Genomic DNA, 25,575 nt, shown 5'->3' with positions numbered 1-25,575 from the left:
CAAACGAGTTTCTCCCCGGATTTTGCCCACTTCCTTCTCAATATTGGAGAACTGAAGCCCAAGTGTGTGTGGGTGGGGGGGGGGGGGGGGGGAGGAGGGTTGGAGGCCCATCCAACTAAATGGGAAACAACCCTCTTGCTATTGAGGCTGCTGTTTTAAACGCAATTCACGTGCATTAAATGTAAATGCAACCATGACGTAAGTTTTCTTAAGTCAATGGTTTATGTTTGACATGCCAGGACAGTCTTCTGTAGCTATGAGTATTGGGTCGAGCAAGGCCGGCTCTTACGTAAAAACAATTATTTACAAACATACGCGATGTTTCACTGTACTTAGTTTCAACTGCATTACTCGTTGAATCTGTTTCATCCTCTTGAGCCCTTGGAGTTTCTACTCTTGAATGAATGATAAATAAAGCCGCTCCAGCCGGTTTCTCCCGGACCCACATCGGATTGGTCCGGACAATAAAGGTAAAGGACGGCTTGTCTGCACATTGTCACCTCCACGCTCGCCGCAGATCGCCGTCATCCGCATCTTCGGCAAGTCGCCGCCGCAGCGATCGCGGCGGCGCCACCGGCACCGCGCCGACGGCGCTACTTCCGCCAAGAAGCGGCCGCAGGACGACGTGGAGAGCCCGCCGCTGCCGGACGTCACTGCCGACACGGAGACGGCGTCGGCCGCGCCCGTCGTCACCGAGCACGCGACCGCCGAGCGCGGCCGGCTGCCGCTGCGCCAGCGCGTCGACGAGGTGAAGCGCGCTGCGGCCAAGGCGCGCCGCGCCGCCAGCCATATGGCGCTCTCGTCGCGCGCCAGCGTGGCCAGCGGCGTGGCGCGCGTCATCGAGACGCAGCGCGGCAAGCGCGAGCGCAGCCGCACCGCCGGGCCGCACGGCCACAAACGCCGCCGAAAGGAGCACAAGTCGCGTTCGCGGCGTCGGCCGCACGAAACGGCCGCCGGCAAGGAGGGCGTCAAGGTCATCAGCTACTCCAACATTCCGGCGGAGGTGACGGCCGGCGACACGAAGACGGAGCCGAAGCTGACCAGCGCTGGTGCTGCCGCCGCCGCCAAGGGCGCCGAGGCCACGGCCGACGCAGACAAGCGGAAGTCGCTGCCGGCCGTGCTGGCGCGCCGGAAAACCGGCGACGTCGGCGGCTAACGCCGAGAAGCGACGCTCGCTGCCCAAGCCGCCGGGCAGCCCGCAGAAGCCGGTCCGCCAGGAGAGCCCCAGCAAGCAGCGGCGCGCCACGGCCGACGCGGCGGTGCGGCCGCGCAGTCCCGACCGCGACCGCGCACGCCGCCACCGGCCGGACGGCGAGAAGGCCCGGACGAGGCCGGCGGAAGCCGGCTTGAGGCGCTCCTCCTCCCAAAGGCACCGCTCTTCGCAGCGCGAGCACAAGAAGACGCGCTCGCGCTCCATCAGTCCCACCAAGCGGCCGGCAAAGGACGCCAAGCCGACCGGCAAGGCAGGCGACGACAAAAAGAAACGCTTCGGCTTGCCCGTCTCGCCAGAGAACGTCATCTCCGAATGGCTAGGCCGCAACGCCACGAAGGACGGCCAGCACCGCAAACACGGCGAGCGAGCGCGTAAGAAGCCGATCGTGCCGACGGCACCCATGCACCCCAACGACCAGGTGCTGCAGTGGCTGCAAAAGTCGTCGCATGAGCCGAGCGGCGCCGACGCCACCGACGGCATGGCGTCACCACGGGCGGCGCGGCGCGTATCGCAGTCGTCGTCGCAGACGAGCGGCAGCCTGCCACGGCGCACGGCCGCCTACAGTCGCGTGACGTCACGCGACTCGTCGCTGGGTAGCAGCCGGAAGCAGTCGACAAGCCCGCCGCGCGACGCGGCCAGCTCGCCAGGCGCCTCCGAGCGGCCGCCCGACCCGAGCAGCACCGAGCTGACGCGTCTGAGCGGCCAGTCGGCGCCCAGTCGGAGCCGCTCGTCGCCCGGCCGTTCGCCGTCCGAGGAGCGACTTTCGTTCGGCGCCGCGCCCGACGAACCGGTGTACGACCTTCCGCGCGGCGCCACGCCCGAGCGGCAGCTGTCGGAGCGCATCTACGACCTGCCGCGCGCCACCAGCCCCGAGCGGCAGCTGTCGGCGCCGGCGCCCCACAGCCGGCCACAGTGTCCGGGACCGCCGCCCACCCAGCCGCCGCCGCCGCCGCCGGCTGTGGGCCGTCAGATGTCCGTGCCGGCGCCGCGCCATAGTCCGCCGCGGCTCGTGCCCGCACCGCCGCGCGCCATGAACCGCCAGATGTCAGTGCCGGCCATGCACGGCCGGGGCTCCCGCCCGGCGTCGCCGGTCCGCCAGCCGGCCGCCGCCGACCGCCAGGCGTACCGGCGCTCAGCGTCCGAGCGTCCTGCATCGTCGATCGGCGGGCGAACGCGACGCGCCGAATCGCTCTCGCGCCGCGCGCCCGAGCGCCGCCTGCCATCGCCGCCGGCCGGCGAGCGGGCGGCGGCGGCGGCGGCGGCGCCGTCGGAGAAGGGCGACACGTCCGACGGCAGCCACCTGGTGCCGGCGGCCGACCGGTGAAATGTGATACACGGGCCGCCAGCCGCCGGCCGCGCCCCGGCTGCACTCTGTGATGCCAACTAGTTTTAACCACGTCGGCTGGGTCAAAGGACGTGTCGCACGGGCGGAGTCGCGACCTCGACGAGCGGGCATCTAGTCCGGTCGGCCAATCGCGGTCCACTGCATTCGGGCAGCGGAGGGTCATTATTAACAGCAGCTGCTCATTGTCTTGTGTCGTGCCTTGTTTTATATCTTCCTTAAGATAACTAACGTGCCAATACATGGTAACATACAAGTACTACCCACGAGAGCTCTGCGTTTGCTAGCAAGTGAAATAATTGAGTAAATAGTGGGCCGAAGTAAGGACATGATTCGTTTATTATGTACTCAATAGCATTCACGCTTCATTTCAGCAAACAAGACAACATAAGACCAAACCCTCAAAATAAATGTTTCAAAACTTTCCCTCAGCTGAAAACCTACAGGTCGCCTCCGTCACCAAAGATCTCTCCCACCACAGCCTTCTGCAGAATCTTCGACTCAGGCTCGCGCTTCACGGACTCACAACGTAACAGCAGTCAACAGACCGACTCAAACGCGCTACTCCAACAACCGCACCCAACCAGTCACCCGGCGCTCTCGGACTGCGGCAAACAGACGCATCAGAAAGCTGTCCGTCGGCTTTCGGTCACTACAGCGGCTGCGACGTTGGTCGGGTACACCTCTTCCACTACTGCGTGGGGGAAAAGCGGGTGGGCCACGTGATGCGCGACTGCATGCCACCGATGAGCGGCACCGTGTGGGCCACGCACTCATCCCATCCCGGCTTGAACCAGGCGTTCTCGCGCGTCTCCTTGCGGTGCTGCAGGTCGTCGTAGCCTGCGGACGGAGGCGGTGCCGGTCAGGCAACGCCGCTCGAACCGAGCAGCAGGCGTGTCCGTGTTAGTTTGTCAAGCGAGGACGGACCACACGCGGCACGGCGACAATCACTGACGCAAGCGCGAGACGCCCGACAGCCCTGCACAGTGCCGTGTCGCTACAGTCACCGTTATCCCTGTTTAAACTGAGCCGCGTGACCGACATTGTCCCGTACGCTCAGTGTTACGCGTTGTGTGCCCAGGTAGTCGAGCTGCCATCCTCACACGTCCTATATGAGACCCTGCAATGTAGACTATCGCGAACTCTTTTCGTGAAATATGCTCTATGTAGGTAAGAGATCCAAATGAGTTTCGTTACCACTTGTGCAGCTTTGAACATTTTTTAAAATCCAAAATAGCGACCGCGGCCATCTTGAATTTTGGTCCAGTTTCAATGTTTTGTTCTCGATGACTTGGAGGGTCGTTTGACACCGATTTTGAGGGGTTTTCTATAACAGGGAGTCCAACAGTTACTTTTGACGCATGGGGTCAAACCCAAGATCAAATTAAGGGTCAAAGGTCAAAGACGATCACGAATAATGAAAATCACCTCTACTGATCGATACATGTCGTTCGCTATCTTCAACAACATTGTACGGGTACCACTTACAGAAGCTGCATGTGCTATATACCACAATCTTATAACCATGTGCCACATACACGGCGCTCACACCAGACACTTTTCACTTCGCTGTATACGTGAAGTCGAGTTGCGATCCCTATGCTTCTTATATGCCAGCATGCAATGTGAAATACCGCGAGCTTTTGATGGAAATTTTTATGTATCTAGTTGTATGTATCTAGGAGAGCAAAATTCGCTTGGTTGCTGAATGTGCAACGTTGTGCATTTCTCGGTATTCAAGATGGCGGCCAGCGCCATCTTGAATGATGGTTCAGTTGCACATTTCATCTCGACGACTTGGAGCCTAGTGCGATGCCATTTCTGGGGACTTTTGATGGAAGGGAGCCCATTTCTGCATTTTGACCAATATCTGCCGTTTGTTCTTCTCGTGCTCACTGTAAGGGTAAACCTCGCAGCAGCTGCATGTGACATACATTATATTAATATTGAATAATGTGTTCCATACATGATGCATGTTTATAGCAGACCGTAATACTTACACAGCCATGCACTCTCGAATCTACTAAAGTGACCGTTTAGGAGTACGTCGCTGCATAGAGATATGCGATGAGTAGCCCACAACTCTACCAGGACGAGGTATCTCAGCTGACAAATCACGCCACTGCAAACAGTGAAACATGAAAGTCCTTACGGGCTCCTATAGCGATTCCCCCAACGTTGCTGAAGTCGTATCATAGTGACTCTGGCTTATACTCTTTCCTGGACAGTAGACAGTCTCGGTTCGGATCAAAGTCACTATGGTGGGACAGCTAGGCACACGCAGCTGGGTACAGGTCAAAAACCGTACAAGCCACAGCCGAAGAACCTCTGGCGCTAAAGCGACAGCGTGTATGCTCAGGGTGGTGACTGATTTGCATCCTGCTGGCGCTCGATACCAGTATCCCTCGTTATAATCGTTTCTGCGCTGTTCCCATGGATCGCCCGTCCACCAAGGAGCCTGCCCACATCCTCCCAGTCGGGTGTCTCAGGCTGACTTCACGTAGTCGCTCAGCTTCTGGTATGACTTGCTGCCAGGGGCGGTTTGCCCGTTTGTCCTGCTGATGATGCCGCCACCAAGCGCTGCGCTGCTAGTTACGCTCACAACAGCTCCCCACATCAGTATCCCTATACAGGCCAGGACACTCATGGGGTATGCATGATGCCTGTGGGAAGTACGCCCGTGCATCATGAGTGTGCACCATGCCCGAGTGCAATGAAGTATGATGTTGGTCCGGCGCTGAGGCTCGTTGGATTAGACTAGTTATGCGGCTTGCTACAAGTGAAGGTCGGCTGTGAGATGGGTGTGCTGTATCCCGACTGCATTGCGAGTGCTTTCGAGACACACGAGCGTAGACAGAAGTGTGTCTGGCTGTCATGCGGCGAGTCGACCATCGACCCGAGCACCATCGGTGTCTTAAACTTCAGGACTGAGTCCGTCACCAGTTGGTCTATCTGTTTATTAAAACCCGTCCGCTCGGCCGGCTTTTCAGTCTTGTGGACTTCCGACAGCCGTGCTAGGCCTCACTGTTGACTGGACCTGACGACAGGGGACTGAATCCATGACTCTTCAACGGACAGAGCCTTTGACGGAAGCCGAAGTGTGTTTAGATTAGAAGGTCCCTTGCAGTGCTACAGCCGCATAACATGGAAGGTAATTCGCGCAGGGGACAGCCCACTATCGCCGTTCTGCTGCAGAGGTTCTGCCCGAAACGTGTCAGGACATCTCCGCAGCGAAATGTGTCAGACACACCATCCTTCTGTCAAGACAGGAGCTGAGGGGCTACCTGGAGACAGCCGAAGTGCTCCTGACCAGAAACCTATGCATAAATGCCTCTTAAACCCTACACTGCTGGCACTCAAGCTCCTGTGCGGAGCGGGGAACAAGTTCCCATTTCAGCACTGCCTCAAGGCATTGCTGCCGTATTCCTTCGTGGCAAGTCAGTTATGCTCACTAACTGAGCTGATGTGCGAGACAGATGAACACCTTTCCTAGCGTGCCAGGGAGGAGCTACTGAAGGCGCGCACGCCTGGTGACACTTGGACAGCGAGACTCCAGTGCCAGCAGATAAGATGTTCGTTGACCTTGGTCAGGTGCTGCACCGTCTCGTCTGGCGAGTTCCTGGGACCGCAGAAGGCCTGGCTGAAAGTCTAGAGACTTAACTGGCCCACTACACTCCCTGCCCCAACCCTGAAAAGCTTTCCGTGACCTCCCCCAGGAATAGGCCCTAAAGATATTGGCAACTTCGGTTGGAGCGGCGAAGTCTCCACTACCATACCGCCCGTCTCAACAGCAGCAGCTACTCCCGAAACGCCCATGGATGTACTGACCTGCAGCTCCAGCGCTGAAAGCAAGGCATGCAGCGTTGCACGTTGCAGCCGCAACAGCCACAGCAAAGGCCTTCGGCGTACAAACTGCTTTAAGTGTTAAGGAAAAATACGCTAGCCGTTGCGCCAGTGAGCAGATGGACATCGAAGACAACGAAGGGGGCTAGGTGTACGAAGTGATGATGGCTTTGCCACAGAAGAATGTCGTATGGAAATGCGACGGGTGCTGGCTGGTAGTAGCGTCCTCAAGGTCTCTTTAAAAGACGCGACACTACGCGTCAAAGATTTTCTGGCTTGATACTTTACCTCTGATTTAGCGTAGAATTAGACCTCGTAGCCCAACGATAATTTCAGTAATGGACTCGTCCTTCCATAATAACCCCTTTAATCGATATTACACGGCCATCTATGTTATTCGGATCAAAATAAGTTGGCATTCAAGATGGTGGCGGCCACCATCTTCGATTCTGAGACATGTCCAAGGTTGTACCAATAGCAACCAAGCTAATTTGGCTTTCCTTATTACAAAGAACATTTTCCCATGAAAAAGTGAGCGGTAGTTAGCATTCGCAGGGTAAAAATTCTGGCAACTTGACAAAGAACGGGCGCCAGCAATGAAGCGTCAGTATTCGGCGTCAGTTGCCATCATGCACAAACGATTACTGCCAATACTCGCCGGCGGACGTCACACACACGCCCTGACGTCTCGTCAGCTCCGCTCTCGATGGCCGGTGTCGGACCGGCCGGAAGTGGTGAGCGGCCGAGCCTAGTGCGGGGTCAGCCGCACCCACCGCGGGTCGGCCGCCGTCCGCCAGCTCGCCACCTACCTGCCAACCGCGCCGCGCCGCGCCCCCTAGCGGCTCGGCGAGAACGGGTTCGGCAGTATGATGCGACTCTGGAAGTTCTGGATGAGCGGCACCGTGTAGGCCACACACTCGTCCCAGCCTGGCTTCCTCCAGGCGGTCTCGCGAATTTCCTTGCGGTGCTGCATGGACTCGTAGCCTGCGACGGCGGCCGCGGGTGGTGTTAGTGGTCGGCGCGGCTCCGGCGGCCCGGCCGGACAACTACTCACGCCACGTGCACAAACCCACCGCAGCGCAACGGCGCGCAGTAGCACGATGCTTAGGAGACACGCAGACTGAGGAAGATCAGGGGTGTAGTTTCCTATTCAGTCTGAAGACCCCTCCACTGGAGCTGGGAACGAACTGGGCCAAATCTGTTTGAAAATATGTTTGGGAATCTGAAGAATCTGAGATCTGTTTGATCTCTGCTTGCCCAAACCTGATGTTTGTGATGATGTCCACATGACTGTTTAAACAATTCTGAGAAATTTGTTTGATAACATGTTTTAGTGAAAGGTTTGGTCATTTTTCATTGTTCAGCCCCCTCCCCGACTCATATTGAAAACCTACGCCCCTGAAGGAGATGCAGTATTGCAGAGAGCGCGCAGCCTCTTGTTATGACAGTTCCGCAAGCCATTCGCCACACAGTATGCTTTACATATGCAATTTGTTGCATCAGACGGCCACAACCAATCAATATAAGTATTTAATCCACGTCGTGGTGACAAAATTGGCAAATAGTTGCAATGAAGACAACCCTGGAAAAATGTTTAGATGACATTGCCAAAGCACACCTTTGGTTTCACTGAACGGTAACTTCCGGACTGATAGGTAAGCATCAATTTCCATCGAGTGGAGGTTAAATCGCAACAGCCGCTTATGATCCCCTCTATTACAAAGGTTGGGACGAGCCGGCGCACTATAGAGCAGCAGAGGGTATAATAATGAATAATGCACCCAAATTCAACATTCATTAAGCTGAGGTGATAACGCCAGCCTAGGTGTACCTTACCATGGGCCTCTCACAGCAACCATATGTACAACCAGAACAAAAGCAAAAAATCCGAAAATGGTGAGAGTGCACAGACTTTGTTGTAAAATAATCAAGACCTATGTTAGTGAATACCACTTCATATCATTCAGTTTCGACTGTTGGGTGCACTGTGTACTCAACATACACAGCCCAAGCTCAGGCAACAGGTTACTGGCCAAGCACGCACATGCAGACCACGAAAACAATGAACACATCAAGCAGCATCTGAGCGACGCACAGTCTACGCTCAAAGCTTAGCAGAATCATCCACACGCACACACACAGAAACTGATCGGGACTGCGCGCTCGCGCACTGGGTACTCACACCAGATATGGTGGACGTTGTAGAGGCGGCCGACTTGTGAGAAGAAGCCGGCAAACGCCTCGTCGCCTTCGCGCCGGTAGTGGATGGCACGCGCCCAGTTGTTGCCCCACTCGATCATGGTGCCCGGCTTAAGCAGGTAGCTGCGAATCTCGTACAGGTGGTGGCCCTCGCGGGGCGCCGGCGGCGGCCAGAAGCTGAACGCCAGCAGGTACTGGGAGTGGCGGGCGCGGAGGAGGCAGCCCCGCTCCTTGAGCAGCGCCGCAAGGTCCTGGGGGAAAGAGTGGTCGTCGTCCTTGGGACTTACGACGCGCTCAGCGGCTGAGGCTATATGACGTCGCCTTCCCTCTCACCCTGGCAGGAAAGGTGGGCACCACGGGAATCGAACCCCATACCTCCGGTTTCCCAGACGTGTAGTGGTGAACGCAGACGCGTTAACCTCTACACTTTCAGTGGCCCCGGACCTGCAGTCGAAGTGGGCCCTGCTCACTGAGTGGCACAGCCAGGTCCTGAGGGAACACCACTGGACCCACAGCACACAACTTCTTCAGTAGTTCCAGCAGCACAACCAGGTCCTGATGGAACACCACAGAACCCACAGCCCGCAGCCCCTTCAGTAACATGAGTAGCACAGCCAGGTCCTGAGGGAACACCACAGGACCCACAGACCACAGCTCCTTCTGTAGTTCGAGCAGTACGGTCAGCGGGGTAAGGGTACGTCACAGCTCACGCACAAACCAGCCTGAGGCTGAAACATGTCACCATCACCCAGCAGGATGCAGACCGGGCACACTGTCACCAAAGCGATCTACTTTGCGCGGATCAGTACCGACCACCCCACTCGAGCCGCCCCTCCGAGCACACATCGTATTGCGCAGTCCCCGGCCAGGCCCTCAGCAGTCACCACCGTCACCTTCTGTTCGAGGTGGGCGGTCCTGGCTGCGTCGACAGCCTTGTAGCCGCCGTTGTACTTCCAGAGGTGCAGACACTGATCCTGGTCGCCGACAGTCACCTGCCAGCTGCCCACCAGCTCTTGCTGCAGTTGGCCGCCGACAGTGCGCTCCTGCACCTCATTGTGGTACCGCTCACTGACGTCACGCCGAACACAAGCTCCCGTTACGTACTGACCACGGACAACGACAAGCAGAAGATCCCGTACCCACAGGCAATTTCGCAACGCACGCGAGTTTTCGCTCTTCATTTGCAGCTTTAGAGCACACATGCTGCGTTGCGAAAGTACTATCTGCATGTGACACCTAGCTTTAAGTATATTTTCAGGCAGTCCAATTTGCCTAAATCCACGCAGAAGACTCGGTAACAACCTCGATGCCCCGGAAGGTGGAAGCGGAGGTGGGGGAGCATGCAGGAAAGGACTCTATCGCATAGGTTTTGACCGGCGCGGCGGGAGTTCTGACGGATGTCTTGGCTAAAGGACCTGTTCATGACTTTTTAAATATTGGCTATGTACCCAAGAGGTACAAAACCACAAGAGGTACATCGGAGCTTTGAGTCTGGTCTGACTTAGCCATCCAATCTCCAGCAACCAGCTGCATTTCCATGCTCTGACCACGGTGAATCCAAGCACCATGTCACCTCTTATGCGTCCGAGCTCGTGGGTAGCACCGCGCAGTAGTGTCACCTCGCGACGCGTGCGCTGCACGCCATGGACGCTACGCCACGCTACGCCATATAAGCCCTGTTATCTACTTCCAATACTGAATCGAAGCTGATGCTTCACCGTCGATACCAAACGATCTTACTAGTTGTTCAGGTAGTTGTCCATTTCGCCGCAGCGGACATTGTGCGTCTGCAGTTCGTAGATGACCTCCTTGTCGGAGAGCATGCGTGAGTGGGACTCCTTGGTGGGCTCGATCTTCCTCACCAGCAGCTTGCTCAGCCAGCCGTCGGACGACTCCTGACGAGCCGCCGGCGACGCGCTAAACAGCCTGCCGCCAGCCGTGGTTGCAAACATTTCAGAATGGGGGACAGCATGTATATAAACAAATCAATAAAGCACATACTTTTAAAATGCATACATACAAATTTTTAGATCAGATTATGACCAAATGCCTTTTGTTGTGAAACAGTCTCAGTGTGCTTAACAGTGCAACTGAGTCTGCAGACCACCAATACCAAGTCTGCAAACAATGCAAATCACATCTGTGTGCAAATTGACCTGAATGTAGGACCATCAACTTGGTCTGAATATTGTTGATACAAAACATAAAAACTCAAACAACACTCAACAAAACCACACACATACATGCATTCATACATATACACCATGGGTGCAGTTTCCTATCTAGTTGGAGGGGGGGGGGGGGGGGGTGCTCAAGAAAACCCCATCCCACCACCTACCTCCAACTTTGGGAAGAACTTGTGAAACAAGGCCTTGAAAATTGAAAGTGAACAATGCCTCAAAGTGCAGATGTCGAGGTCGTGTTAGAATTGTAACCTTTTATGGCCTTCCACCCAATCCCCCTGCAACCCATCGTCCCATTGGGTCAAGGATCAAATGTCATGGATTCTTGTTACCTTGGCCCCCTACATTTGTATGGTTCTTGATGCTGCTTGATGCACAGTAATGTTGTGACCGCAGCAGTAATGGCGCCGGTGTCGCAGCTGCTGTGTGTGTGCGGAGCTCAGGAGCTCGCCATCGTAATTATAAAAAATTTGAAGGTAAGAGCATGAATCTACCTGTTTTGTGATTATTTACAATATGCCCTGCCTTAAACACAACAAATGATGTCCAATGATTTTTTCTAATGTTAGGTAGGAAAGTACACCCTGACCTAGTTGGCAAATTATAAAGCCGAACTTAAATTATGTCCTATAAGCGCTTTCTCCTCATCTGAATCATCACCTTGTTCCAGCTAATGCCAGACGGGAATGGTGGGTAAGTCTTGACAGCATCATGCTTCTCTGATGAGTAGCAGATGGATGAACCCTGAAAAACATACAAATACATAAGCCTGGCAACCATGTGCAAAGCTAAAAATGTAGCATTCCTTTGTCATTCTTTGAGACATGATTTACTTTGGTGAGATCCTGTTTGGATAGGCTGATAATGAATTTAACAAGCATATCTAGCAATTTTGTACTTGAGTGGGAAAATGGTGTTTGCATAAACCTCATGACATATATTGTTCCCACCTGTTCCAGCTCAGTAGTGAATGCTATCAACAGGCCCATCTAAAGAAGCTATAGTTCTAGCCTCTAGAAACATGCACAACTGTATATACAGTCACTATGAGCAAGCTTATGGCCAGGATCTGCCACTGGCACACCTGCACAACAAATGTTGCATAGGCCATACTGTCGAACAACCCTGCTGGGCTCAACAGGCAGGACAACCATCAAGTGAGTTAGGCAGGAAAGTCGCCAGTGAAGCAGAATGTAGGATGTCAGATGTCTTTTCCACAGGACATGCTTCTATTTTCTGATATCATAAAGACTTTAATGAGTTGTCAATTTCTCAAATTTTTGGTGTGAATTACACCCCAGAGATACTCTCTATCTAAATGACTGCCCCCCACCCAACTGATGGGCTAGGTCAGGGTATAGTTTCCAGATCGGCAAGTGAGTACGGATTGTCCAGTTTGGGATCAAATTAAACCACCAAAACAGCATTTAGATCAATCTATACTGAGCAACATTCCCTAGCACAACTTGATTCCCCCGAAGCCCTCCACAGACTTTTCCGAGTAATTTTCCCACTATTCCAGAGAAGCCGGCGTACTGCTAATTTACATACCCTCCGGTATTTGGTTTAGGTAAAACACAGCCCTATTCTACCCCACCGGATCACCGCGACTGTTTTCAGTGAATTATAAGAACTGCGTCCCCTTTGTCATCGACGCGTTAGATTCGTCAGATCAGCTGTAACTGAAAATAGCACTGCGAAAAATTGAAAGCATCGTTGAAAATAAAGCTAAAAATATATGTACGGAACATATTTGGCTGAAATCCCTCAGACATTTATAAAATTAACTTTTGTCACGTAATGGCGACAATTCATTGCGCCTATTCATTCCGGCGCGCATGAAAATACGCCACTGCAGGCAAAGGTGCGCTGCAAATCTGCTAAAATAGATAACTTTTACCCGCGCGCCCAGAGACTAAACTGTAAACATTGATCCCCGGAAATACGGCGGGGCGGTTTAATTTAAGCATTCACCGTTATTAGTAGTATTTGGACAATGCTAGAGGTGTGCGTGGATTCTGTAGACTCTGCTGTGTCTGCAGCGGATGGAGGTGCAGACCGGCTTGAGTTATGTGCAGCGCTTTCAGAGGGAGGTTTGACTCCCAGTCTTGGTCTTCTGACAACAGTCAAGAAGCTTGTGCAGGTGTGCAGCATGCGCCTTATTTCTGGTCATTGTGATATTCATGTACCAAGTTTGTCCAGCGATGGTTCTGTATGCATGTTTAACCATGTTCTTATTCAGGGATGTTATGTTGAAACAAACTATGTTAAAGTCATGCCTGTAAAATTTGCATGATTCTACAAAGCAACTACTGCAGTAGGTTTATTTTAATACTTTCTTGTTCCAGATTCCAGTGTTTGTTTTGATCAGATGTCGCCAGGGAGACTTTGTGTACAGCAGCGATGATATGGATGTCATGGAGGCAGACATCCAAAGCATGAAGAAAGCTGGTGCTGATGGTTTTGTTTTTGGATGCTTAGATGAATCAGGAGCTGTTGATCAGGTGTGGTGTTTGGATTTTTGCCTTTTGGGTGCGAAATAACCTTGAAAGTCAACGCTTCCTTACACTTCCATTAAAGTAGCAGCTTAAACATTTTGCGATGTATCTGCCCATCGCATTTCCCCCCACCCTTTTGTGCATGCAGACAAATGATGATCCTGATGGCAATAGTCCATATGGCATACAAATGTAGACTGAGCATGGTGCTTGAAAGTTAATCTCAGGAAGTTAACTAATCCATGCTGAATGCAGGAGACATTGAGTGATTCAGATGTATCATCAAGGCTTGTCAACAGTTCTTTCTATTAATATTTCTGTGTGCAAATGTTATGGTCTTATTTTGATATCTGAAGTGCATCCAACTGTGGACTTCAAGGGTAACATCAACCATGCTTGGCTTCCATTTTTCAGGACAAGTGCTACCAGTTGCTCAGGGTGGCTGCACCTTTGTCCTGCACATTCCATCGTGCCTTTGACTGCACCCTGCACCCAGAGCAGGCTCTCACCACCATCATCAAGCTGGGCTTTGTGCGTCTGCTAACGAGCGGGCAGGCCCCTTCAGCTTTGGAGGTGGGTGTGGCCATGCATATCCAGCCATGTCACACTGGCTCATTCACTTGTTTTCCATTGAGCATCAACAAGGGGCCACTCACAAATAAGGTTAGACATTTGTCCATTTTCATCCCTCAGCTTCCTGGTTTTGCAGTGACAAAGCAGACAGAACTCCTATCCTATGGCAATGCTGTATTAAGAGTAGCCTCCAAAAAGGTAGTGTCTTTCTGACCCATGTCACACAGGATGCTGGAGGTGTGAAACAAAACCATACCCGAGTGTGATGCTTGTTGATGCTTGCATAATGCTTGATGTTTACCATGAAAGAAAACCAAGGATTTCTGGCTTGAAGATTGTAATTTATTTATAAAAGGTGTTGGCATGATTTACAAATATGCCAGAGCATAATGTTATGCTGTCCCTTCTCCCTTTATCACACTTTGGTTTCCCTCAGACCCATTGATCAAACCACTTGGTGTCACCCCTGAGAGGTCCTGGTCACTGCCTGACTGGGCCGCCTTGCGCCGCGCCTGGCAGGGCGTACCCCTCCCCCTGACCGGGCCGCCTGGCGCTGCCTCTGACGGGGCATACCCTTCCCCCTGACTGGGCCGCCTGGTGCCGCCGCTGACGGGGCGTGCCCCCTCCCCCTGACCGGGCCGCCTGGTGTATCTCTGGCAGGGCGCGGCGCTGATTGGCCGGCTGGTGTCGCTGTCGGCCGGCCGGCTGACCGTGATGCCGGGCGGCGGTGTGACGCCGCAGACGGCGCCGGCTCTGCTCCGGCTGACGGGCGTCCGAGAGCTGCACGCCTCGGCCCGCAGCGCGCGCAGCTCCGCCCTGGACATGCCCGCCGGCGTCACCATGGGCGCCGCCAGCGATGAGCGCCACTGGCTGCAATGTGACCCAGCCAAGGTCAAGGCCATCAAACGAGGTGGGCACCCCGTCCGTGTTCTTGTCACTGTTTTTGTGCACATTGCCATTTGTTATGCGTGTTGCGCTGCGGCTGAGTGACGAGAGATGGCGTTGCTATTTCTGCACGGCACAATCTTGCGTGGGCCGAGGCTTTCTCCAAGCGCTTCTCTTTTGTTTTCAGCCTTTGTATCCGGAAAAGAAGACTGAGGGAGCACGGCTGTGATAGGTTGAGGGAATGCTGCTTCGAAAGTCATACGGGATGTTTACACTGACGATGTATGATGCACCTCATTGGCGTGGCCTTTATTTTTGGTAACAATACGGACCATGGAAGCCGAGTGTGTTATGCCACTCATTGGTGTGGCCTGTATTTTTGGAAGCTATACGGTTCATGTGGGCTGAGTGTGCAGCCACCCCCAAACACAGTGGTGCGCGCGCACAACGTGTCCGAACAGGCCTGTCTCGACACGCACAGTCGGAACGTTCCGATCCACGTTTATTGACAACGAGAATAAATAGGAGCTCCAGCTTCGCGGACACAACCTACTAGACTGACTAGACTGTCTAAGAGTTACCGTCAATGGGACACGTCCACAGATTCGCTGGCCTCAGCCAGACGTGAAGAGCTCAGAGACAGCAGCACGCACGTCCAGTCACAATCCGCCATCACGATCACTTCACACGCGTAAGCGCGCGCCGCACGTCAGCACGGAGCGGGCGGGCGCCGCGGCGGCGCTCCTGGCCTCCCACGTCCCATGCCGGCGTCGCGTTGCTTGGCTGCGCGCGCCACAGCCGTCTGCTCGCCCGCCTCGGGCGGCGGCGCGGCGCCCGCGCGACTAATATCAGAGCAGCGTAACAAGTCACATTTGGCACGGGGGGCGAGGCGGTCGGGTCATGTCAGCACTGCGACTCGCCGCTCGAGTTCAGCTTGCTCTCTCGGCTACTCAGCTCTAGTTCCAGGCTCTTGTTCCGCTTGTACATCTCCATGTAGTTGAGCTGCAGCTGCTTCTGATAGTTTACCACCTGCAGAGGCGAACACAGGTTAGGGCGGGGGAGGGGGATGGGCGGGGAGGCTTTGGTTTGCTGGGCCGCTCGAAAACTTAGCGAGAACGGACTGGAGCCATGCCGTCGATACGAGCATTGTTCCGTCTCAAGTGAGCAATACACACGGCCGCAGCCCGACGCGTAAACAAGATACATCGTCTTGAAATGGACAAGCGACCTCACAATTAAACGCGCAGCACGCCGGCCGGCCGGGCGGTGACCCCTGACCGCTGCGGACGAGCGCGTCTCTGACGGCTGACGAGACCTCGCCGGCGCAAAGTGCACCGGCGTGGCCGGAGGCGGGGGCGGTGCACCTTTTGCTTCTCGTCGAGCCAGTGGAGTCGCTCCTCCTCGAAGCCCTCGCGCTGCGCCTGTGCCTGCGCCCGGCCGATGCTGAGCTCGGTTTTCAGCCGCTCCATCTCGCGCTGCAGCTGGCCGATCACCACGTTCGTCTCGTCCGAGCGGCGGTCCATGGCCTGGCCGACGGTGAACGGATCAGCAGAGGGAAGGGAACGGAACAACAGCCGTCGGGTCAGCAGAAGAGTTGGGAACAGTGTGTGGGGGGGGGGGGGGCACGTCAGCAGAAGACCCGGGAACCGCAGGGACGTACCCGATCAAAGAAATGGGCGGAAGCAGAAGGGACGCATCAGGCCACCAGAAGATTCCGTAGTAGCGGTATGCATCCCAGGTATGGGTCACGAACAGCCGCAGACACGCCAGACCAAAATGGTCAGGAATGATAGCACCAGGTCAGTAGGAGGGGTCCAAGCTATGCGTGGGTCTTGTCCCGCTGCCGCGAGTCACAGTGGACCGGCTTGTGGACTGCTGACTGCACACCTTCGAGTTCGCACGTAGCTTGACCTAGCACGGTTGCGCGCTGCATGGTTTATTGTTCCAAGGACACCGAGCTGATCACGCCAGTGGGCCATCACCGGTTTATAACTAGAGGTCGGGAAAGACTGAGGCCTCGCCACCACCACAGATGGGAGCAACAGCTACTGGGTCAGCAAGACGGCCGGAGACCGCGGTGGACCGCAAGCAGCTGTAGTCCATTGCCGCCGGCATCTCCGACTACGGCCATGTCGCATGCCCTGGAAGGCCTGAGCCCTCATCCAAGCCACTGACCGGCTTGCGGGGGCCTGCGCTCGTACCTGGGCTACCGACCTGCTAGCGGAGTGTGCAGCCAATCCACTGGTCTGCTAGGGGAGCGTGCAGCCAATTGGCTGACCTGCTCGGAAGGCGTGCAGGCAAGCCACTAGCGTGTTCTGGGAACGTGCAGTCAGTCCACTGGCATGCTTTGGGAGCGTGCAGCCAATCCACTGGCCTGCTGTGGGAGCGTGCAGCCAATCCACTGACCTGCTCGCGGAGTGCCTGCGTCTCGGCCTGGAGCCGCTTGTTGTCGGCGTCCTTGGTCTCCAGCTGGGCGGCGTACTCGCGCACCTGTGCTCGGATGTGCAGCATCTCATGACTGCGTGTGGTCTGATCGCCCTGGCAGTCCTTCAGCTGCGACTTCAGCAGCGATATCTCACCTGGACGAACGGTAAACAACAGCGTTTAGCGTGTGAACACCAACCGTGAAGAACTGATCGCGCACTCATATCATATCATACGTACCATGCCTTCGATGACTTTTGTTTCATTTTCAGTTGATGTTGTCCGCTACGGTGTAACCTCTGATACCCCATGGGTAAGTAAACTGCGGCTGTAATTGACTTATTTTACTCCTATCTCAGCCACACTTCCAAGTCGTGGTGCGAATGCCAACTGCCACGAGGCACAGCCGGCGCGCAGTTAGCTGGCGCCCGACGGACGACACGGCTCTGCGTCAGACTGGTCATGCAGGCCGTGCGTAGCCGACACAGCTCCGACGGCGTGGGCCTGACCTGTCTTCTGACACAGTCTCCACTCGGTGTCCTCAAGCTGGGAGCGCAGCGCCGTCAGCTCCTGCTTCAGCTCCTTGTTCTGCCGGGCCGTCTGATCCTTATCGCGGCGCAGCTCGTCCGTCTCCTGACGCAGCTTCCGCTTCTCTTGCTGTAGCTGGAGGAGAGGGGCGCGTGCTCAGGGGTCACGCGGCTAAGAGAGGAGTACACAGGCTTGGGAACCACGTTGCAGCCGTGGGGGGGGGGGGCTGGGTTACAGCTGGGAGGGAGGGAGGCGAAGCGGCCTCAACCACTACGCTAGAGCTGAGAAGGAGGACGGCTGCCAGGCTGCTGCTGGGGAAGAGGATGCAGTGTCTGCAGGTAAACACCACGTTGCACCCAGGCGTGGAGGTCAGAAAGCAGCAGACGTCTTCAGCCTGAGGTCAGAGGCCAGAAGAAGAACTAGAGAAAACTAGGAGACGTGTGCGGGTAGCCACAGCGGGACACGGCGCTTTCTTATTTATTTACACCAAACAGTGCGGCGGAGTGTACAGCCGGCGGCTGCTGCTGACTGCACCTCACAAAGAAGTTATTTGCACCCGCCGTTACCATGCAGCGGCCGTTACCAGCGGCACCGACGGCCGACGCCCCAGCCGGCAAACCGCGCGCGTCTACTGGGCTTTATTTTTCCGACATTCGCTGCACGCTGCAGCATTGCTTGCGTTCCTGCGGCCCATAGACACGCTCCCTGACCGCGCCATCCGGCGGACGTTTACGGGCCGTACGTCTCTCGCCAGCTGCGGGCCGGCGGCTGGTGATGCCGCCGGTGCGCGGGCGACATGCAGTGCCGCAGCTGTGGCCCGCAGTAAATCGTGCTGCAGCCTGCACGCCGGCGGTGTGTCAGGAATTGTCGAACAACTGCAGCCGTGCAGGGAAAGCCGCGCCGGGTAGCCGGGAGGGGTGCTTGGTGATTTGTCTGGGGAAGAGCGCCCCCCCCCCCCCCCCCGTTCCCGGGAGAAGCCGCAGGTGCCTGCCGCACTCCGTCGTCGCTGGTGTTGCCGAGGGTGTCGGGGTGGGCCGCACCATGGGAGTCGCGTCAGCGTGAGGTGGTCCGTCCAGTGCCCCGTCCCCTGCCCCGTGTGCCGGCCGAAGCACAACTGCGGGCCACCAGGGACCTGCTCGGCGGCGGTCTGCAGGCTGGGAAGCAGGTCCCGGGGCTTGAACAGTTGCAAAAATGGCGGGAATATGCATCGCGATCGTACCATGTATCACTTAACACAATCGTAATCGGACGTAATCGTAACTATGATACACATTTTGTTTCATTTAATTTGCAACTAGTCAAATCCAACCTACCGCCTTCCGCGAGGCACTGATATTTGACCCTGGAAGCTAGATTTTCAGGTAAATGAAAGTAGACATTAGGAGCATTTGTGCCACGCAGCTTTCGGTGTATTTTTTTTAGTAAACGAGTTAATGGCAGGGAACCACGTTTTGCGTGGCCTCAATCTTTGACCTTATAACTTTGGAGGTAGTTTTAGCAAGCGTGACGAATCGTGGACTGTATTTCTCTACCAAACTGAACAAATGCCAGCTCACGGCATTTTGTGACCTTGACATCTGACCTTGAAAGTAATACAGCCGGGTAAGCGGAAAGCCAGTAAAAGCCGGGTAAGCGGTAAGCGGATGCGGGCACTGGAAAGCAGAAACGGCGAGTGTCAACATGCTAATCTTTAAATAATTTCTTAGGTTAATAGATAAATGGCAGAGTGCCGCGTTTTCATGACCTTGACCGTTGACCTTCAAAGCGAAGTTTTTCAGATGTGACGAAACCAGACATCAGTGGTATTAACACGACACGACTTTTTGGAATATTTTAAGGAAACGAATACGTGTCAAGGTACCGCGTTGTGGGTGACCTTGACATTCGATCGTCAGAATAATTGTTTACCAGTGCGACGAACGCAGATATCATAAGTATCAATGTGGCACAACTTTCTACATTTGTTAAGTAAATAAATACCTGTCAAGATACTACAATTTTCGTGACACCTGACCTTTAACCTGGAGTTAGCTTTCAGGTGTGACGAAGGCAAACATCACGAACATCAATGAAATACGGCATTTGTTCAATTTATTTGGCAAAGAAACAATGGCAGGGCGCCACGTATTTTGCTTACCTTCACCTTTGACTTTAAAAAATACGATTTGACGGAAATTGAATACTAAAAGCACCAATCCGATACCCAGTGTGTTGTTTGTCTTAAACGAGTAAATTCCAGGGTATCGCATGTTGTGTGATCCTGACCGTTGACTTCGATGGCTAGTTTTTGCTCATGTGAGAAATGCAGATATCGCGGGTATCAGTATGATATTCGTTTTTTGCGTATTTTATAATCAAACGAATACAATTGACCTGAATGAAACGAAAGTAATCACCACCCTCATCACAACGTTACCCATTTTGTTTCGTTTCTTCGGTCAAAAAATACATGTCAGGGTACTGCGTTTGGTGTGACCGCATTCTATGATCTTGAGAGTAAGTTTTGCAGACGTGACGAAAGCGGACATCACGGGCATTACTTCGATGCCCCTGTAGTCATATTTCTTTGCTAAGAAACAAATTCTATGGTATCGCTCTTTGTGCGACGTTGAACTTTGGTTTTGAAAATACAATTTTCCATACGTGACGAAGGAGTCACGAGCATCACTATCACACCGTTTTTGTTACATTTTTCATAAGGGAAGGAATGTCATGTTATCCAAATTTAGTTACATTGATCTTTGATTTTGAGAGTGAGGTTTTGAGATGCGCAAAAGAGGACATGGCGAAGATCAATACGATGCCCATTTTATTGGATTTATTTGGTGAACGAAGGACTGCCAGCATAACCAAGTTTTGACTTTTCATTGACCTGTAGAGGTCAAACTAAGTGACTTAGAGGAAAGAGGATTACAGATTCGTGAATAAGTCAATGGGATTAACCTGGGAAGGGGGATGAACTGCTGTTGGAAATCTGAACTTGACACCGAATTCGAATACGATTACGACGCTAACTTGACGGGCATATGTGACTTGACGGACCTGGCGGTTGGCGCCCGCTCCCGCTCCGGTCTCCGTGTACCAACCGAAACATAACCTGTCACATGAACCTACCCTGGTCCCGTGTGCCTAGCCGGGGTGTGGCCTGGCCTCAAATCCTAGTCCGGCTGTGTCGCCCCGCGTCTCGACGGGACAATCAGCCGTGTGTCGAACTCGCACCGCGTGTCGGACTCGCACCGCGTGTCGGACTCGCGTGTCGGACTCGCGCCGCATGTCGCACTCGGACCGCGTGTCGGACTCACACCGTGTGCCGAACTCGGATCGCGTGTTAGAATCGTGCAGCGCGTCGGACTCGCACCGTGTGTCGGATTCGGATCGTGTGTCGGACTCGCACCGTGTGTCGGACTCGGATGGTGTGCTGGAATCGTACCGCGTGTCGGACTCGGATCGCGTGTCGGTCGTGGCCGCCGCAGTGGCCGGCACCACCGCCGCGCCAGCAACAACAGTGACTGGACGTCCTTTACGCGCACGACTGCGCATGCCTACACTGGTTTCCGGGAAAATCGGGCGCCTCTACCCCCTCCCCCGATTGGTCGGCACCACGGATTGGCCCGAGCGTGGGAGAGGAAGGCCTAGCCCAGCCCAGCCCGGTGTCAGATCGGCGAGCACTTACCCGCCGGCTCGAGGAATGTGCTCACGCCGGCACCAATGGCTGGTTAGCGAGGATTTGCATAAGAATACAAGCTGCCCAACTGCACAATGCCGCGCCGGTCGGAATCAAAGCCGCTGTTCATCACGGCTGACTGGAGCATCGCGCATGGCATCCCTTTATCACTGATGCAGTGGTTGTACCAGGGGTTCCTGGGCTTGCAACCCGGAAGTCGAAAGACTTAAAACGATGGTAGTACTTTGCTGAAACTGCGTTGGTGTCGTCGGCAATACAGTTCGGCGTGGCGGTAGAAAACTAATGTGAAATAAAGGCCCTGTCCACAAAGGGGCGGGTGTTTTGTACTGACTTGTTTATGGTGAGTATTACTCTTGCCTACCTGATAAGTCTGCATCGTAAGCATCTGCTCCATCTTGAGGGCCCTCTGCTGGCTAGCTTTCAGTCGGTTGTCGTAGATGGCCTTGATTTTCCTCAGCTCTTTCTCCCACGTTTTCTCTTTCTCATGATAAACTGAGAATATTACCTGCAATAAGGGCCTGAATTATAGCTAACCAGATCGGCTGACAGTCGTTACTACTGGCATGGGCAATCGACACAACCCGGCATCCAACCCCCAGAAGCCAGAACAACTTCTCACAAGTTCTGACAAAGCAAGAACAGCTGTGAAGGGAGTAATACAACATGCATTCGTTGTCCGCACGGTTCTTAAGTGAGCGATAGACTTGAAGACGCCAGCTTGAAGTTAGGTGAGCTCCATTGCATCGTTGTACCAAAGTCGGGGCTACTGTACGTTACACATATAAATAAAAGGCACAGTGGTTGTGTCCGCTTATGCTATATTTGCCGTGGAGTACCGGGGAAAACATGAGGTGACGAGTAAAGCCCTTACCATTTTCATGCTATTTGAAAGCGATCCAACACAGTGCACGACACGCGTCATAATGAGTGGACAGAATTATACACAAGTCCAAAACACCACATCGCGGCATGGTTGCAACACGAATGCGCCGTCGACATGGGGCGGCAGCGGCGTACCTGCTCATTCTGCTCCATGGTCTCCCGCAGGAAATTAATCTCGGAGTCGCGCTCTCGGAGGATGGCCTCGAGCCCAGCCACGCCCGAGTCGGACGGGCTGGGCGTGGAGGAGACGACGCCGGCGGCGCCGTGCGCGCCGGCCGCCGCGCGCGCCAGCCGCTCGCTGCTGACCGAGCCGGCACGCGACACGCTGGCCCGCTGGAACGCCGCCTCGCGACGCCCCAGCTGCGCCAGGTTGGAGACGCTGCCGCCGATGCGCGCGCCGGCCGCCGCACCGCCGGCCGCCAGGCTCTGCAGCGAGTCGTGGCGCGCCAGGCAGTGCGCCAGCGGCGGCGGTCGCGACCCGGAGTGGCCGCTGAACGACTCGCGGCGCGGCTCGGAGTGGCCGCTGAACGACTCGCGGCGCGGCTCGGCCGGCCGGCTGCTGCCGCGGGCCCGGTACTCGTCCAGCAGCGCGTCGGCCGAGTACAGGCGGCCCGGCGGCGGCGCGCAGGCTGTCCAAGCTCTCGTAACGGGCGCGCGCCATGTTGGAGTTGACGCGGCGGTCGACGCCGGCCGGTCCTGCCGCCTTCAGCTCCAGTGCGCCTGGGTAGGCGGCCGGGGTCAGGTCAGCGGGCGCCAGGGAGGTCGGGCCAGCGGCCATCACAGAAAGTTTGTTCATTGTGATTAAGAGAGAGTCAACTTGGCGTGGGTCGGCGGAAAACCCATGGAGATCACCTGGCGCTTGGCGAGGCTGCAGCGACACCAAGCTACTACTGCGATCAAGTGTGGAGGATGAAGACACGTGACCGGGGCCACCCAGTCACGTCCCGCTCCGCTTTGGACTAATTTGCCGCCATTAAGCCAGCCCCTGGGCCAACTTTGTCGGCGATTCAAGGCCCACACATGCTTTGATATCGTGCACGCTAGATGCTAAGCTCCACGGGCCCTAACAACCACGGCTGTACATCATGTTGGTCAGAGGATCGTGGCAGGTGCTCGCTCGCACCCATAACTCTACACGCTCTGTATTGCTGTTTGCAGTACCGGTAATGTTAGGGACGACGACTTTCTGAACACATAAATGCGTTCCGACGGCATAAAACACTTTACCACACACGCTGCACTCTGATGAACCCGGCTGTACACTGAAGACCTCCTACGGACGACAAACAGCTTCCTCTGAGCCACAGGCCGTCAAGTCATCTACAGGCCGGCGCCAGCTGACACCAGTGACGCCATGTCCACCCTGTCCATCCACTTACTGCCGTAGTGGGACGTCCTGTTGATGCGCTCCACGCTGCCGAAGCGGGTGGGTGTAGCCGAGGGCGTGTGCGTCGGCGTGGGCCGGTATGCCACCGGCCGGATCACGGGACCCTGCGGCAGAGCCCGAGGTCAGCGTGTGGGGCTGACCAGGTCGGTTCCAGTCTTAATCGTATGTTCCGAGGGCCTGAAGGGCCGCTCGGAACCTACGATTAAAAACCCGATTTGTGGGCCCGAGGAGCCCGAAGGGCCGGCCGCAGGTCGCATTCAGGGACCCGGCTCTCAGAGCCGGGCATTCCAATACAAGCCAGAAGACCCTGCGCGCTGATCAGGGGTCCCTGAGTCGATAAGGGCAAATATGTCCATGAGACACCACCAGAAACGCAAAAAAGTCGGCTTTGGGGCGGCATGGGCTTAAGGGCTCATTTCCCAGGCAAAAACAAAGCCGGAGCCAGCAATTTCCATTTGTCGGTGCCGCAGCGTCTGTCAGCGCCCGACAGCGCCTAACGGGGGCCATATGTTGGCAAGGGGCCCCGAGTCGGCCAGAAAGTGTTCGAAGAGGCCCAAAGAGCCTAGAGAACCCAGTGGGTCCGACGACCAGGGGCCCGATTGGAGGGTTTAAGGGCACGAAGGGCTGGTCGGAGTCTTATTCCGGGTCCCCGGCCTGCGGAGACGGGCCCTCAAAATAACAGCCAGATGGCCCTTACGCCGATCGGGGACTCATGGAGTCGACATGGCCTACATGTAGATCATGCGCCACCAGTACTGAATAGTCGGCTGCGTGTCGGTATGGGCCTGAGGACCCACCACCCAAGCAGGCGACAAAGTCAGGCCAGCGATTTACGTTGGCCGCGGTCACTGCGTCTATCAGGGGCCCGCAGTACCTAAACGGGGATTCTGTGTTGGCAAGAGGTCCCAAGTCGACCAAAAGCCCGGTTGGAGGGTATGAGGGCCCGAAGGACTGGCTGAAGGCCACATAAAGAATCGCGGTCCGTCGGGCCGTGTCTTGACATATCAGTCAGAGGTCCTCTTGCACCGTTTGAGGAACCCCTGAGACAATGCGGGTGTCTCACGAACACCAAGCAGTCGATTCCATGCTCATCTGAGCTCTTGAGATCCATTTCCCCAAGCAGGAACGAGACCGGGACCCGCTGTTCGGGGTCCCTGGCACAATGTGGGGCTCCTGTGTCGGTCAGGGGCCATAGTGCTAATAGGGGTCCTGTGGACGGCAAGTGGTCCCGAGTTGGAGCGGCGTTTGAAGGGCTCGAAGAGGGGTCCAAGAGTCTCTCGATACCAAAGATTAAGCGCCTGACTGGAAGACCTGGACGGTCCGAAGGGCTACCTGTAGGTCACATTGGGGACCCCTGCTCATGGGGTCGTGACCACAAATGTTAGCAAGATGGCCTCTTGCACCGATAGCAGCCCCTGAGGCAGAGCGTTCCTCTATTTCGGCCGGCGATCACCAACAACGAAAAGTCGGCTCCGTGTTGGTCTCAGTTCTTGGGGGTGGGGGGGGGGGGGGGGAATTTCCCAGGCAGGGTCAAGACTGGGCCTGTGATTCACATTGGTCGGGGCTCCTGCATCATTCAGGGGCCCACAGTGCCTGGCGCGGTATTCTGTGTCAACAAGCGGCCTCGAATCGATCAGGGGGAGATTCGATCAATAGGGACGGGGATCGGAACCCGAATGACGGAGGGCCCCTAAGTTGGTCAGAGCGCTCTGTAGTGAAAGAAAGCAAGAGACTTTATGATAAGTGCTCGCATGAAGGCAATGGAGCCAATTCCATTCCCGCGGTGCCCGGCCTCTCCTGTCCGGGTGAGAGGCAGGCAACGCCATATAGTCTCAGCAGCTGAGTGCGTCGTGAAGCCTAAATGACGCGCCCGCATCTCGGGGAGCAAGGACAGCAATGACATGAGTTTCCGTAGAATCGAACGGCGTTGGCC

At 55.4% G+C, this 25,575-nt stretch overlaps 4 protein-coding genes across 5 annotated transcripts in view; 2 read left to right on the top strand and 2 right to left on the bottom strand.

Moving 5' to 3' along the window:
- LOC119111239 (disintegrin and metalloproteinase domain-containing protein 10) overlaps positions 1-2,590 on the top strand; it is a 31,650-nt gene extending 29,060 nt beyond the window's left edge. Inside the window, exons 14-17 of the mRNA XM_037235060.1 lie at positions 518-1,123; positions 1,386-1,822; positions 1,892-2,068; positions 2,560-2,590. Of these exons, the coding sequence (XP_037090955.1) occupies positions 518-1,123; positions 1,386-1,822; positions 1,892-2,068; positions 2,560-2,590 (1,251 nt within the window). The remainder of the gene's footprint in view (positions 1-517; positions 1,124-1,385; positions 1,823-1,891; positions 2,069-2,559) is intronic.
- A 286-nt stretch (positions 2,591-2,876) lies between these two features.
- Nipsnap (protein nipsnap) lies at positions 2,877-12,421 on the bottom strand. 2 transcript variants are annotated; one of them, XM_037237069.1, is made up of 7 exons: positions 12,332-12,421; positions 11,441-11,524; positions 10,338-10,523; positions 9,491-9,665; positions 8,581-8,848; positions 7,208-7,382; positions 3,295-3,395 (listed from the first exon to the last, which is right to left on the bottom strand). In XM_037237069.1, exons 2-6 carry the CDS (start codon positions 11,491-11,493, stop codon positions 7,234-7,236), a joined length of 831 nt encoding a protein of 276 aa, XP_037092964.1. In that variant the 5' UTR covers positions 11,494-11,524; positions 12,332-12,421; the 3' UTR covers positions 3,295-3,395; positions 7,208-7,233. The 2 variants fall into 2 exon arrangements, with proteins under 2 accessions (XP_037092965.1, XP_037092964.1); XM_037237070.1 differs by lacking the exon at positions 7,208-7,382 and having other exon boundaries at positions 2,877-3,395.
- On the top strand, positions 11,605-15,058 carry LOC119111238 (copper homeostasis protein cutC homolog). The gene is made up of 6 exons (XM_037235059.1): positions 11,605-11,617; positions 12,748-12,923; positions 13,129-13,284; positions 13,693-13,851; positions 14,512-14,761; positions 14,924-15,058. Exons 1-6 carry the CDS (start codon positions 11,605-11,607, stop codon positions 14,947-14,949), a joined length of 780 nt encoding a protein of 259 aa, XP_037090954.1. The 3' UTR covers positions 14,950-15,058.
- LOC119111237 (leucine zipper putative tumor suppressor 2) overlaps positions 15,016-25,575 on the bottom strand; it is a 28,644-nt gene continuing 18,084 nt past the window's right edge. The window contains exons 3-10 of the mRNA XM_037235058.1: positions 23,635-23,746; positions 22,830-22,975; positions 22,391-22,528; positions 21,735-21,878; positions 17,670-17,823; positions 17,143-17,315; positions 16,101-16,262; positions 15,016-15,765 (exon numbers count right to left, since the gene is read on the bottom strand). Coding sequence (XP_037090953.1) covers positions 15,640-15,765; positions 16,101-16,262; positions 17,143-17,315; positions 17,670-17,823; positions 21,735-21,878; positions 22,391-22,528; positions 22,830-22,975; positions 23,635-23,746 — 1,155 coding nt within the window. The 3' untranslated portion in view covers positions 15,016-15,639. The remainder of the gene's footprint in view (positions 15,766-16,100; positions 16,263-17,142; positions 17,316-17,669; positions 17,824-21,734; positions 21,879-22,390; positions 22,529-22,829; positions 22,976-23,634; positions 23,747-25,575) is intronic.

The sequence above is a fragment of the Pollicipes pollicipes genome, unplaced genomic scaffold (genome assembly GCF_011947565.3).
Source record: "Pollicipes pollicipes isolate AB1234 unplaced genomic scaffold, Ppol_2.1 Scaffold_7261;HRSCAF=8764_pilon_pilon_pilon, whole genome shotgun sequence".
In the NCBI taxonomy this organism is placed as follows: domain Eukaryota; kingdom Metazoa; phylum Arthropoda; class Thecostraca; order Pollicipedomorpha; family Pollicipedidae; genus Pollicipes; species Pollicipes pollicipes.
Note: the sequence above shows the minus strand (reverse complement) of the source record. Positions and strands in the feature narration are given on the sequence as shown.

What these genes read in the sequence shown, in the direction of transcription:
- Nipsnap (XM_037237070.1), bottom strand. Translation starts at nt 11,493, where the DNA reads ATGATGCTGTCAAGACTTACCCACCATTCCCGTCTGGCATTAGCTGGA. An exon ending in CTGGCATTAGCTGGAACAAG is followed by an intron (nt 10,524 to 11,440) that starts GTGATGATTCAG and finishes GGCTGGCGGCAG; the next exon opens with GCTGTTTAGCGCGTCGCCGG. An exon ending in CAACGTCCACCATATCTGGT is followed by an intron (nt 3,396 to 8,580) that starts GTGAGTACCCAG and finishes CTCCGTCCGCAG; the next exon opens with GCTACGACGACCTGCAGCAC.
- LOC119111238 (XM_037235059.1), top strand. An exon ending in CAGTCAAGAAGCTTGTGCAG is followed by an intron (nt 12,924 to 13,128) that starts GTGTGCAGCATG and finishes TTCTTGTTCCAG; the next exon opens with ATTCCAGTGTTTGTTTTGAT. An exon ending in AATCAGGAGCTGTTGATCAG is followed by an intron (nt 13,285 to 13,692) that starts GTGTGGTGTTTG and finishes TCCATTTTTCAG; the next exon opens with GACAAGTGCTACCAGTTGCT.